The sequence below is a fragment of the Talpa europaea genome, assembly GCF_964194135.1.
Source record: "Talpa europaea genome assembly, chromosome: 7".
NCBI classification, from domain to species: domain Eukaryota; kingdom Metazoa; phylum Chordata; class Mammalia; order Eulipotyphla; family Talpidae; genus Talpa; species Talpa europaea.
In genome coordinates, this window is record NC_140074.1 from 119,759,087 (window position 1) to 119,774,297 (window position 15,211).

Consider the following 15,211-nt stretch of genomic DNA (forward strand, 5'->3'; position numbering starts at 1 on the left):
TGTATAAACAAAACAAACAAACAAACCAGCAAACAAATAAATAAAGCATGCCTCTATTAAAAAAAAAAAAACAACAAAGTAAATCATTCCCTTCCTTTTGCGACGAACTCTACCTCTGGTGGAGGGCATCTCATTGATCATGACTGGTTTATATCTCTTTTTGTGATCCTTCTGTATATCCTGTGTGATCAGAGAGTGTCTTGGTCATATTTATCAACACGCTACTTAACCAGGGCCCTGAATGAACGTTAATTGAGAGAATATAGGATTTATAAAAATGCAAGATATTTACTAGCCCTGTGTAACACTCAGCCTTTCATTATGTTTTTCCCAATCACCCATTCCTCCCAGCTCCAGTCACCCTAGTTTAGGACCCTTATCATTATGAATGGTCTAGCTATGTCCCATAGAATATGAATGATTTCCACCTTTTTTAAAAAGTGTTTTTTTCTGAAGATGATCTCGAGACTTTCTTTCCTGTCTGAGAATTAAGGAGACAGTCCGTGCAACCTAAGCTGTGAGAAAGATGGCTCAGCTTTTATGTCCAATTCACAGCAGTCCTGTGTGTGTAAAGGACAATTTTCATTCCGTCAAAAAATCTTAAAGAAGAGTATGCACACGATGAGAATTTTGTTTAAGGAAAGGGGTGGTTTATTTTGTGTAGAGTCATAACATAAGTTGGGGAGCAGGAATGATAACAGAGAGTCTGCCTTTGGACCATTGAGAGAGAGACCTTAGACTTCCATCATGGTAGAAATACTGAAATCAACTTTTAGCTCCTTGGACTTTATACCCTGAGGCCCGAAAGCTAAGAAGGAGAATTTGGGGAGAATAGGCACAGACAAAAGCTGTAATGTTACAAAAAATTCCCACAAGGGTAGGAGGAGAAACATCTAGAAGGAGCAGAATTGGGCCCCAGGCCAGAGGTCCAAAGGCTGTACGGCTGCGGTGGGCTCAGTAACATTGAGAACAACTCATTGAGCAACATCAACAGCATTTTATGTACTAAGGGTAAGCACAAAGAGGGTGTATATCAGTGGTTAGAGAGGTGAGCAATGCGTTCTGTGAATTTGTGAGGCCATCAGACAGAGATCACAGGCAGAGGGACAGGGTATAGCACAGCACTTGGGGCAGGGGCATTTGGAGATGACAGGTGGGTTGATAGAAGGTGGTTTGGCAGCACACCGGGCCAGAGATGGAGTGCAGGCAGTGGCAGGGGAGGCAGGATGTCTAGGACCTGGAGTCACAGTCACTGGAGCTGGAGCGACAGCTAGAGGGGTGTCACTAGTTCTAGATGCAGCGGCAGGGGTGGCAGCAGCTAGAAATGCAGCAGGGGTTGCAGCAGCAGCTTGAGCCAGAGAAGCTGGAGCTGGAAACACTACAAGGGCGGCAGCAGCTGGACCCACAGCTGGGGTGGCAGCAAGTAGAGCGGCAGCAGCTGGGCCTGCAGCAGCTGGAGCCGGAGCCAGAGTTGCTAGAGCCACAGCAGGAGGGGTGGCAGCAGCTGCAGATGCCGCAGCTGGGCTGGCAGCAGCTGGAACCACAGCGGGGGCGGCAGCAGCTGGAGCTGGAGCCACAGCCACTGGAGCCACAGCAGGAGGGGCGGCAGCAGCTACAGATGCAGCAGCTGGGCTGGCAGCAGATAGACCCACAGCTGGGGCAGCAGCAGCTGGAGCTGTAGCCATAGCCACTGTAGCCACAGCCACCGTAGCCACAGCAAGAGGGTCGGCAGCAGCTGCAGATGCAGCAGCTGGGCTGGCAGCAACTAGACATGTTGGGCCTACAACAGCTGGTGCCAGAGCCAGAGCCGCTGGAGCCACAGCAGGAGGGGTGGCAGCACCTGCAGCTGCAGCAGCTGGGCTGGCAGCAGCTGGAAACACAGGTGGGGCGGCAGCAGCTGGAGCTGGAGCCACAGCCGCTGGAGCCACAGCAAGAGGGTCGGCAGATGCAGCAGCTGGGCTGGCAACAACTAGACATACAGCAGCAGGGCCTGCAGCAGCTGGAGCTGGAGCCACAGCCACTGGCACGACAGCAAGAGGGGTGGCAGCAGCTACAGCTGCAGCAGCTGGGCTGGCAGCAGCTGGGGCCACAGCTGGGGCCACAGCAGCTGGAATTGGAGCCGCAGCCACTGGAACCACAGCTGGAAGGGCGGCAGCAGGTACATATGTAGCAGCTAGGTTTGCAGGAGCCAGAGTGGGAGCCACAGCCACTGGAACCACAGCAGGATGGCTGGCAGCAACTGGAGATGCAGCAGCTAGGGCAGCAGCAGCGGGAACCACAACTGGGGCGACAGCAGCTGGACATGGAGCAGCTGGGGCAGCAGTGGCTGGAGTTGGAGCTGGAGCTACAGCCACCAGAGCCACAGCAGGAGGGGCGGCAGCAGCTGTGGATGCAGAGGCTGGGCTGGCAGCAGTTGGAGCTGGAGCCACAGCCACTGGAGCCACAGCAGGAGGGTTGGCAGCCATTGCAATTGCTGCAGCTGGGCTGGCAGCAGCTGGAACCACAGCTGGGGCGACAGCAGCCGGACAGGCAGCAGCTGTGGCGGCAGTAGCTGGAACTCGAGCCACAGCCACTGGAGCCAGAGCAGGAGGGTTGGCAGCAGCTGGAACCACGGCTGGGATGACAGTAGCTGGACATGCAGTAGCTGGGGCAGTAGCCGGTGGACTGGCAGCAAGGGACGTAGCAGGTCCCCTGGGAGCAGCCCTGGCCATAGCCCTGCTCACGGCAGACGCAGCCACAACAGGAGTTGACCATGGTGTCGGAGGGCGGAGGTTCTGAGTGAGTGTCCAGGAGAGTGAGGTCTGGAGTGTGACCCCCACCTGTCCTCCCGTCTCTTTTATACCTCGCTGGCTCTCTCTGGCCAAGGGCAGGACTCTCATTGTTGACACTCATAGAGAATCAGTTTGTTTGGTCAATTAGGACACTGCTCTGACCTCATGCATCCCCCTATATATAGAAAAAGGACATTTCCCGTTCTGGCTGTGCTCTGAGCTCTCCCATTGGGTCAAGGCCACATGAATCAACTCCCAGATTTCTGCCCTCCTATGACGAGTGTCCTCTTCTCTGTTGTGTTGATTTTTTTTTGATTTTTGTTTGTCTGTCTGTCTGTCTGTCTGTTTGAGCTTTTGGGCAGTGCCAGTGCTTCATTCACGCACGTAGCTCCAGGATGACATCTGAGAGTGCATCTTAGGATGACTCAATCTGCTCTCCTGTGAGAGGTTACAAGAAGTCATCCAAATGCTGGGGAGAAAATGAGGACAAGCAGCACCTTGGGCAGGGATGGTCACTACGTGGAGGAGGTATAGGCGGGTCCTTTGAACTGTGTGGTCAGGGAGGTGGCGAATATGCCCATCAAGTTCTTCTCTGTCTTGTCTTACTGCATCTGTTGGCTTGAAACAGCTGTAACGCACTGACCCCTGACTGCAATGGTAACAAATACAGTGGCATGAGCTGGCCTTTACATACGTGAATGATGATTGAATGTTCTTCCGAGGTAGGGCTGCTCAGGTAACATTTGTATCTGATTTCAGCAGGACAACACACCCCAGGGAATGCACATAAAGGGAGTGCAATCAAATGATATTTCTTTCTTTTTTGTGTGTGAAAAAGGTATTTGTCTATGCATACAAGAGCTGGGGTCCAGGTGAGAGTTGCGGGGCATGAGCGCATTCACCAGGCAGAGTGGGCAACACAACAGGCGGATCTGCTGAAATACACTCTGAGGGGAGCAGCGGGCGAGTTTTCTCTCCAACTACTGCCCCTCCACAAGGCGTGTTTGAGATACTTTGCCTGCTGTCGGTGAGACAGGAGGGATGATGCTTTCATCTTTTTCATGGACACTTTAAGAAGACAAGCAAGACATGCTCAGGGGTTCGGTAACTCTGTAGAGTAGTGTGTGTGATTAGTACGCACAAGCACCGTCCGCATGGAAAACCATGCATTTCTTCAGAAATGTGAGACAGTGCTAGTCGTTCATATTCTTGAATGCCTGCTACGTGTCAGGAAGTTTCTGAGTCCCCTGTAATAGTTAACTTGTTTACTCTTCACGAGGACTTGAAGAAGTAAACACAATTTTTCCTTACTGTTTAGACGAGGGGTGATTGAGGTGCAGATCGATGAAGTCATATCTTCAATAAGGAAAGTAGTTTTTCCAAAATATTCCAAGAAGGTATGAGGACTCATAATACCCTGCTGTTTTTTTATGCTGTTTCATTCTTAGGATGTGCTTTCTAGCCGGTCAATTCATCCAGCACTTCCTCATCCTAAAATAGCCAGTCCCGATACCCGTTCTTCTCTATTATTGTTCTGAACATCTACCTCATTCAAAGTGAATCATTCCCTTCCTTTTGTGACAAACTCTACCTCTGGTGCAGGGCATCTCATTGATCATGCCTGGTTGAAATCTCTTTTTGTGATCCTTCCATATAACCTGCGTGATCAGAGACTTTCTTGGGCATATTTATCATCACGGTACCTCACCAGGGCCCTGAATGAACGTTGATTGAGAGAATATAGGATTTATTGAAAACACAAGATGTTACTAGCCCTGTCCTAGCACAGAGATAGTCCCGATAGATGGAGAAGAGAAGAAAGAGCGCTCAGATCATGGAGGGATGACTGAATAGGGGTTTATTTTTCTCTTTCGACAGAGTCACTACTGTGTGGATGTGTCAGGTATATGGGACAGTGGAGAAAATAAAAATGCACTTAGGCTGAGGATGATGTAGAGACAGTCTTGAATTCTACACAGAGAATGGGTGTCATTTTGATACCCAGAGGGCACAAAGTTGCCAGTACACATCTCAGCTCCCTAAGGGTTTTTTTAAATGGGGTTGGGTGGAGTGCTGGGATTGAGAAGAAAGTTTGGACAGTCTCGGGGTGAGAGATGAAACAGCCCTCTGGAGTTCTGGGGCAGGAGATGTACAATGAGTCTGGAATGCCCTGTTCTATCAAAAGCAAGAAAATCTCCAAAACTACCAGATTCCTGTCAAAAAGAGTCATCCCGAATATGCTTATTTGAGCATCCACAGGAATGTAAAATGGAATAGACACTATGCCATCCAGTCTATTGAAATCCAAGTGTTCATATTAAGACACATTACATATATATAAAAAAAAAAAACCCTCCTTGTTGACCGTTCGGGGAATGCTCAATGGCAAATGAAGAGAAAAGACCAAAGATTTTATTTTGCCTTTCTGATATTTATGATTCCTTAGGACAACCAAAAATGAATGAGGGGGAAATTCCTTTTTTTTTTTTTCTCTTTCTTTTATTTGTCCTTTTCCCCCATTTTTAGAGAAGATTCATTTATTTATGCATCCAAGAACTGGGGTAAAGCCCAGAGTTTTGTGGGTGAGAGGATTCACCAGAGGCAGAGTGGGGAGCAAAACAGCCAGACTGAATGATACACACTGCTGAGGGAAGTAGCAGGCGAGTCAGGAGAGGTCTGCTGTGCCATGTGGGTAGCTCCCTGCCTTGGGGGATCAAACTTATGCCCCTGTGGGCTGTGGACAGCTTCATCAGTTGCTTCTTAACCACTTGCACCACCAGGGAGGCCCGGAAGATTCTTTGATCGAATCCTGCTAATGAACAAACAGTGGGAGAATAGTAGATTTATGGTATCACAATTTCATACCTCCTCATGAGATAATGGTTCTGGGTAATGTCATCCATTTCTATGCATATTACAAAGAGAGACCAGTGGAGCCTCCCTAGTGACACAAGGGGTTAAGCACAGCCCTGTGAAGCTATGACCAGCTTCTGTAGCACAAGTTTGAAAGGTGGCCGTCCAGGGCACAGAACCAAATGGCGCAGGAGACGTCTCTTGTCTCCCCCACTGCGCCCCTCAGCAGTGTATTTCAGTCAGTCTGCCTATTTTGTGCCCCACTGTTTCTCTAGTGATTCCTCTTGCCCCGCTGCCCGCAGCCCTGGCCTGTACCCCAGTTCTTGGATGCATCAATAAATCAGTCTTTCAAAAGCAAAACCAAGAGAGAAAACAGAGCGTGTGTCCCTGGTAGAAGGAACTATCCTTGAAGTTCCTATCCATGAAGCCGCCTTTAGTCATGCGCATATTTTGGGCTCTGGACTCCCCTTAGTGGGTTTGGTCATTTTCTCGGTGTGCTGTATTGTAACTCAACCCCTAAGTATTGGTCTGTTGGTCTGTAGCAAGAGCTGTAGGAGACAGTAGTGAGGGGAGGTGTGTACTCTTTCTGTGTCATCTTCAAAAACAGGCGTCACAGAATGTCAACAGGGAAAGTAGCATCACTGCAAATGCAGAGCATGTCAGGAAATTTGGAGACTCCGGATCATGGGCAATCATGTAGGCGCCCCCACCCCATTGTTCAGGGTCCTGTTGTTGACCTTGGTCTAGACCTTGGCGTGGTAGACCAGCCTATGCTGGGACCTGCTCATCTCTGACTAAGTCCTGGGATTCGTCCTCAGCTTTATCTGCCCTCTGCCTGCAGATGAGTCCACTATTAGACGGCCAATAAAGAGTCTGGCTTGAAATCCTATCCTAACCTCTGCCCCCTTTTTTTTAAAGATTTATTCATTTATGCACAGGAGAGGTGGGCTACAGGCCAGAGGTTCATGGGGTGAGGGGATTCACCAGAGACAGAGTGGGGAACAGAACAGGCAGATCTACTGAAATCCACTCTGACGGGAGCAGCGGGCGAGACTGGACACATCTGCTGTGTGTGAGCTCCCCGGCTGGGAATCGAACTCGTGCTACGGTAGCTAAAGATTGCTTCATAGTGCTGAACCTTGAGCCCTTGTGCCACCAGGGAGGCCCTGTCTTTCATCTTGGATGTATAACACTCAGCCTTTTGTATGTTTTTCCCAATCACCCATACTTCCCAGCTCCAGACATTCCAGTAGGACCCTTATAATGATGAGCGGTCTCCCTGTGTCCCATAGAACATGAATGATTTCCATATTTTTTTAAAAGTGTTTTTGTTTTCTGATGATGATCTTGAGACTTTCTTTCCTGTCTGAGCACTAAGGAGACAGTCCATGCAACCTAAGCTGTGAGAAAGATGGCTCAGCTTTCATGTCCCATTCACAGCAGTCCTGTGTGTGTAAAGGACAATTTCATTCCATCGAAAAATCTTAAAGAAGAGTATTTACACAATGAGAATGTTCTTTAGGGAAGGGGTGGTTTATTTTGTATAGAGTCCTAACATAAGTTGGGGAGCAGCAATGATAAAAGAGAGTCTGCCTTTGGACCATTGAGAGAGAGACCTTAGACTTCCATCATGGTAGAAATACTGAAATCAACTTTTAGCTCCTTGGACTTGATGCCCTGAGGCCCGAAAGCTAAGAAGGAGAAATGGGGGAGAATAGGCCCAGAGAAGAGCTGTAACGTTACAAACAAATTCCCACTAGGATGGGAGGAGAAACATCTAGAAGGAGCAGAATTGGGCCGCAGGCCAGAGGTCCGAGGGCTGTAGGCTGGATAAAGTTGAGAGCAACTCATTGAGCAGCATCAACAGCATTTTAGGTCCTAAGGGTGAGCACAAAAGGAGGGTGTCCGTGAGTGGTTATAGAGGTGAGCCATGCATTCTGAGAATTTGTGAGGCCATCAGAAGAGATCACTGGCAGAGGGACAGGGTGTAGCACAGCATGCGGGGTGAGGCCTTCTCAGATGACACAGGTGGGTTGATAGCAGGTGGTTTGGCAGCACACCGGGCCAGAGATGGGGTACAGGCAACGGCAGGCTCGGCCACGGGGGCGGAAGCAGGACTGACAGGAACTGGAGCCACAGCAGTTGTAGCCACAGCAGAAGGGGCGGCAAGAGTTCTAGATGCAGCAGCAGGGGTGGTTGCAGTAGCTGGAGCCAGAGGTGCCGGAGCTGGAGCCACAGCAGGGGCGGCAGCAAGTAGAGCGGCAGCAGCTGGGCCTGCAGCAGCTAGAGCCAGAGCCAGAGCCACTGGAGCCCCAGCATGACTGGCGGCAGCAGCTGGAGATGCAGCAGCAAGGCTGGCAGCAGCTGGAACCACAGCTGGGGCAGCCGCAGCTGGAGTTGGAGCTGGTGCCAGAGCCGCTGGAGCCACAGCAGGTGGGGTGGCAGCAGCTGCAGATGCAGCAGCTGGGCTGGCAGCAGCTGGACCCACAGCTGGGGCGGAAGCAGCTGGAGCTGGAACTGGAGCCACAGCCACTGGAGCCACAGCAAGAGGGTCGGCAGCAGCTACAGATGCAGCAGCTGGGCTGGCAGCAGATAGACATGCAGCATCTGGGCCTGCAACAGCTGGAGCTGGAGCCACAGTCACTGGAGCCACAGCAGGAGGGGTGGCAGCACCTGCAGCTGCAGCAGCTGGGCTGGCAGCAGTTGGAAACACAGGTGGGGCGGCAGCTGCTAGAGCTGGAACCACAGCCACTGGAGCCACAGCAAGAGGGTCGGCAGATGCAGCAAGTGGGCTGGCAGCAACTAGATATACAGCAGTGGGGCCTGCAGCAGCTGAAGATGGAGCCACAGCCTCTGGCACCACAGCAGGAGGGTTGGCAGCAGCTGCAGCTGCAGCACCTGGGCTGGCAGCAGCAGGAACCACAGCTGGGGCCACAGCAGCTGGAGGTAGAGCCGCAGCCACTGGAACTACAGCAGGAAGGGTGGCAGCAGCTACAGATGCAGCAGCTGGGCTGGCAGGAGCTAGAGCAGGAGCCACAGCCACTGGAACCACAGCAGGATGGCTGGCTGCAGCTGGAGATGCAGCAACTAGGGCAGCAACAGCTGGAACCACAACTGGGGTGACAGCAGCTGGACATGGAGGCACTGGGGCAGCAGTGATTGGAGTTGGAGCTGGAGCTACAGCCACCGGAGCCACAGCAGGAAGGGTGGCAGGAGCTGCGGATGCAGCAGCTGGGCTGGCAGCAGCTGGAGCTGGAGCCACTGCCACTGGAGCCATTGCAGCTGGGCTGGCAGCAGCTGGAACCACAGCTGGAGTGACAGAAGCCGGACATGCAACAGCTGGGGCAGCAGCACCCCGAGTTTGAGCTGGAGCTACAGCCACTTGAGCCACAGCAGGAGGGGCGGCAGCAGCCGCGGACGAAGCAGCTGGGCTGGTAGCAGCTGGAACCACAGCTGGGGTGACAGCAGCCAGACAGGCAGCAGCTGTGGCGGCAGCAGCTGGAGCTGGAATCACAGCCACTGGAGCCACAGCAGGAGGGCTGGCAACAGATGGAACCACAGCTGGGACGACAGCAACTGGACAAGCAGCAGCTGGGGCAGTGGCCGGTGGGCTTGCAGCAAGGGGAGCAGCAGGTGCCCTGGGAGCAGCCCTGGCCACAGCCCTGCTCACGGCAGACGCAGCCACAACAGGAGTTGACCATGGTGTCGGAGGGAGGAGGTTCTGGGTGGGTGTCCAGGAGAGTGAGGTCTGGAGTGTGACCCCCACCTGTCCTCCTGTCTCTTTTATACCTCGCTGGCTCTCTCTGGCCAAGGGCAGGACTCTCATTGTTGACACTCACAGAGAATCAGTTTGTTTGGTCAATTAGGACACTGCTCTGACCTCATGCATCCCCCTATATATAGAAAAGGGACATTTCCCGTTCTGGCTGTGCTCTGAGCTCTCCCATTGGGTCAAGGCCACGTGAATCAACGCCCAGATTTCTGCCCTCCTGTGACGAGTGTCCTCTTCTCTGTTGTGTTGATTTTTTTTTGATTTTTGTTTGTCTGTCTGTCTGTCTGTCTGTCTGTTTGAGCTTTTGGGCAGTGCCAGTGCTTCATTCACGCACGTAGCTCCAGGATGACATCTGAGAGTGCATCTTAGGATGACTCAATCTGCTCTCCTGTGAGAGGTTACAAGAAGTCATCCAAATGCTGGGGAGAAAATGAGGACAAGCAGCTCCTTGGGGAGGGATGGTCACTATAGTGGCAGGAATAGGCGGGTCTTTTGTACTGTGTGGTCAGGGAGGTGGCGAATATGCCCATCAAGTTCCTCTCTGTCTTGTCTTACTGCATCTGTTGGGTTGAAACAGCTGTAATGCACTGACTCCTGACTGCAATGGTAACAAATACAGTGGCGTGAGCTGGCCTTTACGTACTTGAATGATGATTGAATGTTCTTCCGAGGTAGGGCTGCTCAGGTAACATTTGTATCTGATTTCAGCAGGACAACACACCCCAGGGAATGCATATAAAGGGAGTGCGATTCATATGCATTTTCTGTCTTTTTTTGTGTGAAAGAGGTATTTGTCTATGCATACAAGAGCTGGGGTCCAGGTGAGAGTTGCGGGGCATGAGCGCATTCACCAGACAGAGTGGGCAACACAACAGGCGGATCTGCTGAAATACACTCTGAGGGGAGCAGCGGGTGAGTCTTATCTTCCCAACTACTGCCCCTCCACAAGGCGTGTTAGAGATACTTTGCCTGCTGTCGGTGAGATAGGAGGGATGATGCTTTCATCTTTTTCATGGGCACTTTAAGAAGACAAGCAAGACATGCTCAGGGGTTCGGTAACTCTGTAGAGTACTGTGTGTGATTAGTACGCACAAGCACCGTCCGCATGGAAAACCATACATTTCTTCGGAAATGTGAGACAGTGCTAGTCGTTCATATTCTTGAATGCCTGCTAAGTGTCAGGAAGTTTCTGAGTCCCCTGTAATTGTTAACTTGTTTACACGTCACAAGGACTTGAAGAAGTAAACACAATTTTTCTTTACTGTTTAGACGTGGAGTGATTGAGGCTCAGATTGATGAAGTCATATCATCAATAAGGAAAGTAGTTTTCCAAGAATATTCCGAGAAGGTATGACAACTCCTAATACCAGGCTGGTTTTTTATGCTGTTTCCTCTTAGGGATGTGCTTTCTAGCCGGTCAATTCATCAAGCACTTCCTTATCCTAATATAGCCAGTCCCGATTCTTCTCTATTATTGTTCTGAACATCTACCTCATTCAAAGTGAATCATTCCCTTCCTTTTGTGACAAACTCTACCTCGGTGCAGGGCATCTCATTGATCATGACTGGTTGAAATCTCTTTTTGTGATCCTTTTGTATAACCCTTGTGATCAGAGACTGTCTTGGGCATATTTATCATCACGGTACCTCACCAGGGCCCTGAATGAACGTTTATTGAGAGAATATAGGATTTATTGAAAACACAAGATGTTACTAGCCCTGTCCTAGCACAGAGATAATCCCGATAGATGGAGAAGAGAAGAAAGAGCGCTCAGATCATGAAGGGATGACTGAATAGGGGTTTATTTTTTCCTTTCAATGGTGTGACTGACTGTGTGGATGTGTCAGGTGTATGGGACAGTGGAGAAAATATAAATGTACTGAGACTGATGATGATGTAGAGACAGTCTTGAATTCTACACAGAGAATGGGTGTGATTTTGATACCCAGAGAGCACAAAGGTGCTAATACACATCTGACTCCCTAAGGGTTATTGAGCTGGGGTTGGGTGGAGTGCTGGGAAGTGGGAACAAAGTTTGGACAGTCTTAGGGTGAGAGATGAAACATCCCGCTGGTGGTCTGGGGCAGCAGATGTACAATGAGTCTAGAATGCCCTGTTCTATCAAAAGCAAGAAAATCTCCAAAAAATACTACTGGATTTCCGTCAAAATGAGAGTTATCCCGAATTTGCTTCTTTGAGCATCCACAGGAATGTAAAATGGAACAGACTCTATGCCACCCAGTCTATTGAAATCCAAGCACTCATATTAAGATATATTATATATTTTAAAAAAAACCCTCTTTGTTGACCATTTGGGGAATGCTCAAAGGCATATGAAGAAAAAGGACCAAAGACTTTATTTTGCCTCTCTGATATTTATAATTCCTTAGGACAAGCAAACTTTGATTAGGGGGAAATTCCTTTCTTTTTTTTTTCTTTGCAGTGGTACAGATCAGAGGTGTGGGGATGACAGGATTCACCATAGACAGAGTGGGGAGCAGAACAGACAGACTGACTGATACACACTGCTGAGGGGAGCAGCGGGAAGTCAGGAGAGGTCTGCTGTGCCATGTGTGTATCTCCTGGCCGGGAGATCAAACTCGTGCTGCAGAGGGCTGTGGACAGCTTCATTGGTTGCTTCTTAACCACTTGCGCCACCAGGGAGCCCCGGAAGATTCTTTGATAGAATCCTGCTAATGAACAGTGTGAGAATAATAGATTTGCAGTATCACAATTTCATCCCTTCTCATGAGATAATGATTCTGGCTAATGTCATCCATTTCTATGCATATTACAAAGAGAAACCACTGGGGCTTTTCTGGTGGCACAATGGGTTAAGCACAGCCCTGTGAAGCTATGGCCAGCCTCTGTAGCACAAGTTTGAAACCTGGCCGTCCAGGGTGCAGGAGACCTCTCTTGTCTCCCCCACTGCGCCCCTCAACAGTGTATGTCAGTCAGTCTGCCGGTTGTGTGCCCCACCGTGTCTCTTGATTCCTCTCACCCCGCCGCCCATAGCCCTGGCCTGTACCGCAGTTCTTGGGTGCATCAATAAATCAATCAAAAACAAAACCAAGAGAGACAACGGAGCATGTGTCCCTGGTGGGAAGGAGCAGCGCTTCCACGAAGCCGCCTTTGAGTCCTGAGCACCTTTTGGGCTCTGGACCCTGCTTAATGGGTTCGGTCATTTTCTCGGTGTGCTGTATTGTATCTCACCCCTAAGTATTGGTCTGTAGCAAGAGGTGTAGGAGACAGTAGTGCGGAGAAGCGTGTGCTCTTTCTGCGTCATCTTCCAAACAGAGGCCACACAGACTGTCAACGGGGCAAGTAGCACCCCAGCTACTTGCAGCGCATGAGAGCTTGTCAGGAAATTGGGAGACTCCAGATCATGGGCAATCATGTAGGCGCCCCCACCCCATTCCTCAGGGTCCTGTTGTTGACCTTGGTCTAGACCTTGGCGTGGTAGACCAGCCTATGCTGGGACCTGCTCATCTGTGACTAAGACTGGGATTCGTCCTCAGCTTTATCTTCCCTCTGCCTGCAGATGAGTCCATTTCTAGGCACCCAATAATGACTCTGGCTTGAAATCCTGTCCTAACCTCCTGTCCCCTTTTCATTAGGATGTATTTATTTCTGCATAGAAGAGCTGGGCTACAGGCCAGAGGTGCATGGGGTGAAGGGATTCACAGAGACAGAGGGGGGAACAGAACAGGCAGATCTACTGAAATCCACTCTGACGGGAGCAGCGGGCGAGACTGGACACATCTGCTGTGTGTGAGCTCCCTGGCTAGGAATCGAACTTGTGCCATGGGAGCTACAGATTGCTTCATAGTGCTGAGCCTTGAGCCCTTGTGCCACCAGGGGGTCCTGTCTTTCATCTTGGAAGTATAATACTCAGCCTTTCAGTATGTTTTTCCCAATCACCCATACCTCCCAGCTCCAGTCATTCCAGTAGGACCCGTATAATGATGAGCGGTCTGCCTGTGTCCCATAGAACATGAATGGTTTCCATATTTTTTAAAAAGTGTCTTTTTTTTTTTTTGGATGATGATCTTGAGACTTTCTTTCCTGTCTGAGAACTAAGGAGACAGTCCATGCAACCTAAGCTGTGAGAAAGATAGCTCAGCTTTTATGTCCCATTCACAGCAGTCCTGTGTGTGTAAAGGACAATTTTCTTCCCGTCAAAAAATTTTCAAGAAGAGTATGCACACGATGAGAATGTTCTTTAAGGAAAGGGGCAGTTTATTTTGTGTAGAGTCCTAACATAAGTTGAGGAGCAGGAATGATAAAAGAGAGTCTGCCTTTAGGCCATTGAGAGAGAGACCTTAGACTTCGGTCATGGTAGAAATACTGAAATCAACTTTTAGCTCCTTGGACTTGATGCCCTGAGGCCCGAAAGCTAAGAAGGAGAAATAGGGGAGAATAGGCCCAGACAAGAGCTGTAATATTACAAACAAGCTCATACTAGGATGGGAGGAGAATCTTCTAGAAGGAACAGAATTGGGCCACAGGCCAGAGGTCCAAGTGCTGTAGGCTGGATAAAGTTGAGAGCAACTCATTGAGCAGCATCAACAGCATTTTAGGTCTTAAGGGTGCGCACAAAATGAGGGTGTAAGTGAGTGGTTAGAGAGGTGAGCCATGCGTTCTGTGAATTTTTGAGGCCATCAGAAGAGATCACAGGCAGAGAGACAGGGTGTAGCACAGCATACAGGGAGGGGCCATGTGGAGATGACACAGGTGGGTTGATAGCAGGTGGTTTGGCAGCACACCAGGCGAGAGATGGGGTGCAGGCAGTGGCAGGGGCGGCCATGGGGGCGGAAGCAGGACTGGCAGGAGCTGGAGCCACAGCTGTTGTAGCCACAGCAGGAGGGGCGGCAAGAGTTCTAGATGTAGCAGCAGTGGTGGCCGCAGCATCTGGAGCCAGAGGTGCAGGAGCTGGAGCCACAGCAGGGGTGGCAGCAAGTAGAGTGGCAGCAGCTGGGCCTGCAGCAGCTTGAGCGGGAGCCAGAGCCGCTGGAGCCCCAGCACGACTGGTGGCAGCAGCTGGAGATGCAGCAGCAAGGTTGGCAGCAGCTGGAACCACAGCTGGGGCAGCTGCAGCTGGAGTTGTAGCTGGAGCCAGAGCCGCTGGAGCCACAGCAGTTGGGGCGGCAGCAGCTGGATCCACAGCTGGGGTGGAAGCAGCTGGAGCTGGAACTGGAGCCACAGCCACTGGAGCCACAGCAAGAGGGTCGGCAGCAGCTGCAGATGCAGCAGCTGGGCTGGCAGCAAGTTGACATGCAGCATCTGGGCCTGCAACAGCTGGAGTTGGAGCCACAGCCACTGGAGCCACTGCATGAGGGGTGGCAGCACCTGCAGCTGCTGCCGCTGGGCTGGCAGCAGCTCGAAACGCAGGTAGGGCGGCAGCTGGAGCTGGAGCCACAGCCGCTGGAGCCACAGCAAGAGGGTTGGCAGATGCAGCAGCTGGGCTGGCAGCAACTAGACATACAGCAGTGGGGCCTAGAGCAGCTGGAGCTGGAGCCACAGACACCTGCGCCACAGCAGGGGAGGTGGCAGCAGCTGGGCTGGCAGCAGCTGGAACCAAAGCTGGGGCCACAGCAGCTGGAAATGGAGCCGCAGCCACTGGAACCATGGCAGGAAGGGCGGCAGCAGCTACAGATGCAGCAGCTGGGCTGGCAGGAGCCAGAGCAGGAGCCACAGCCACTGGAACGACAGCTGGATGGCTGGCTGCAGCTGGAGATGCAGCAGCTAGGGCAGCAGCAGCGGGAACCACAACTGGGGCAACAGCAGCTGGACATGCAGCAGCTGGGACAGCAG

The 15,211-nt window shown here is 51.2% G+C and overlaps 2 protein-coding genes across 2 annotated transcripts; both read right to left on the reverse strand.

Moving 5' to 3' along the window:
• Positions 1 to 7,798: 7,798 nt before the first annotated feature.
• LOC311173905 (uncharacterized protein) lies at positions 7,799 to 10,959 on the reverse strand (the record flags this gene model as incomplete). Its single annotated transcript, XM_084237988.1, has 4 exons — positions 7,799 to 8,456; positions 8,697 to 8,933; positions 9,001 to 9,128; positions 10,933 to 10,959. 4 exons carry the CDS (start codon positions 10,957 to 10,959, stop codon positions 7,799 to 7,801), a joined length of 1,050 nt encoding a protein of 349 aa, XP_084094114.1.
• A 3,099-nt stretch (positions 10,960 to 14,058) lies between these two features.
• Positions 14,059 to 14,880, reverse strand: LOC311173906 (uncharacterized protein; the record flags this gene model as incomplete). The annotated part of the gene is given in 2 exon segments (XM_084237989.1): positions 14,059 to 14,277; positions 14,281 to 14,880. Coding segments are annotated over 2 exon segments (819 nt in total).
• Positions 14,881 to 15,211: the final 331 nt, after the last annotated feature.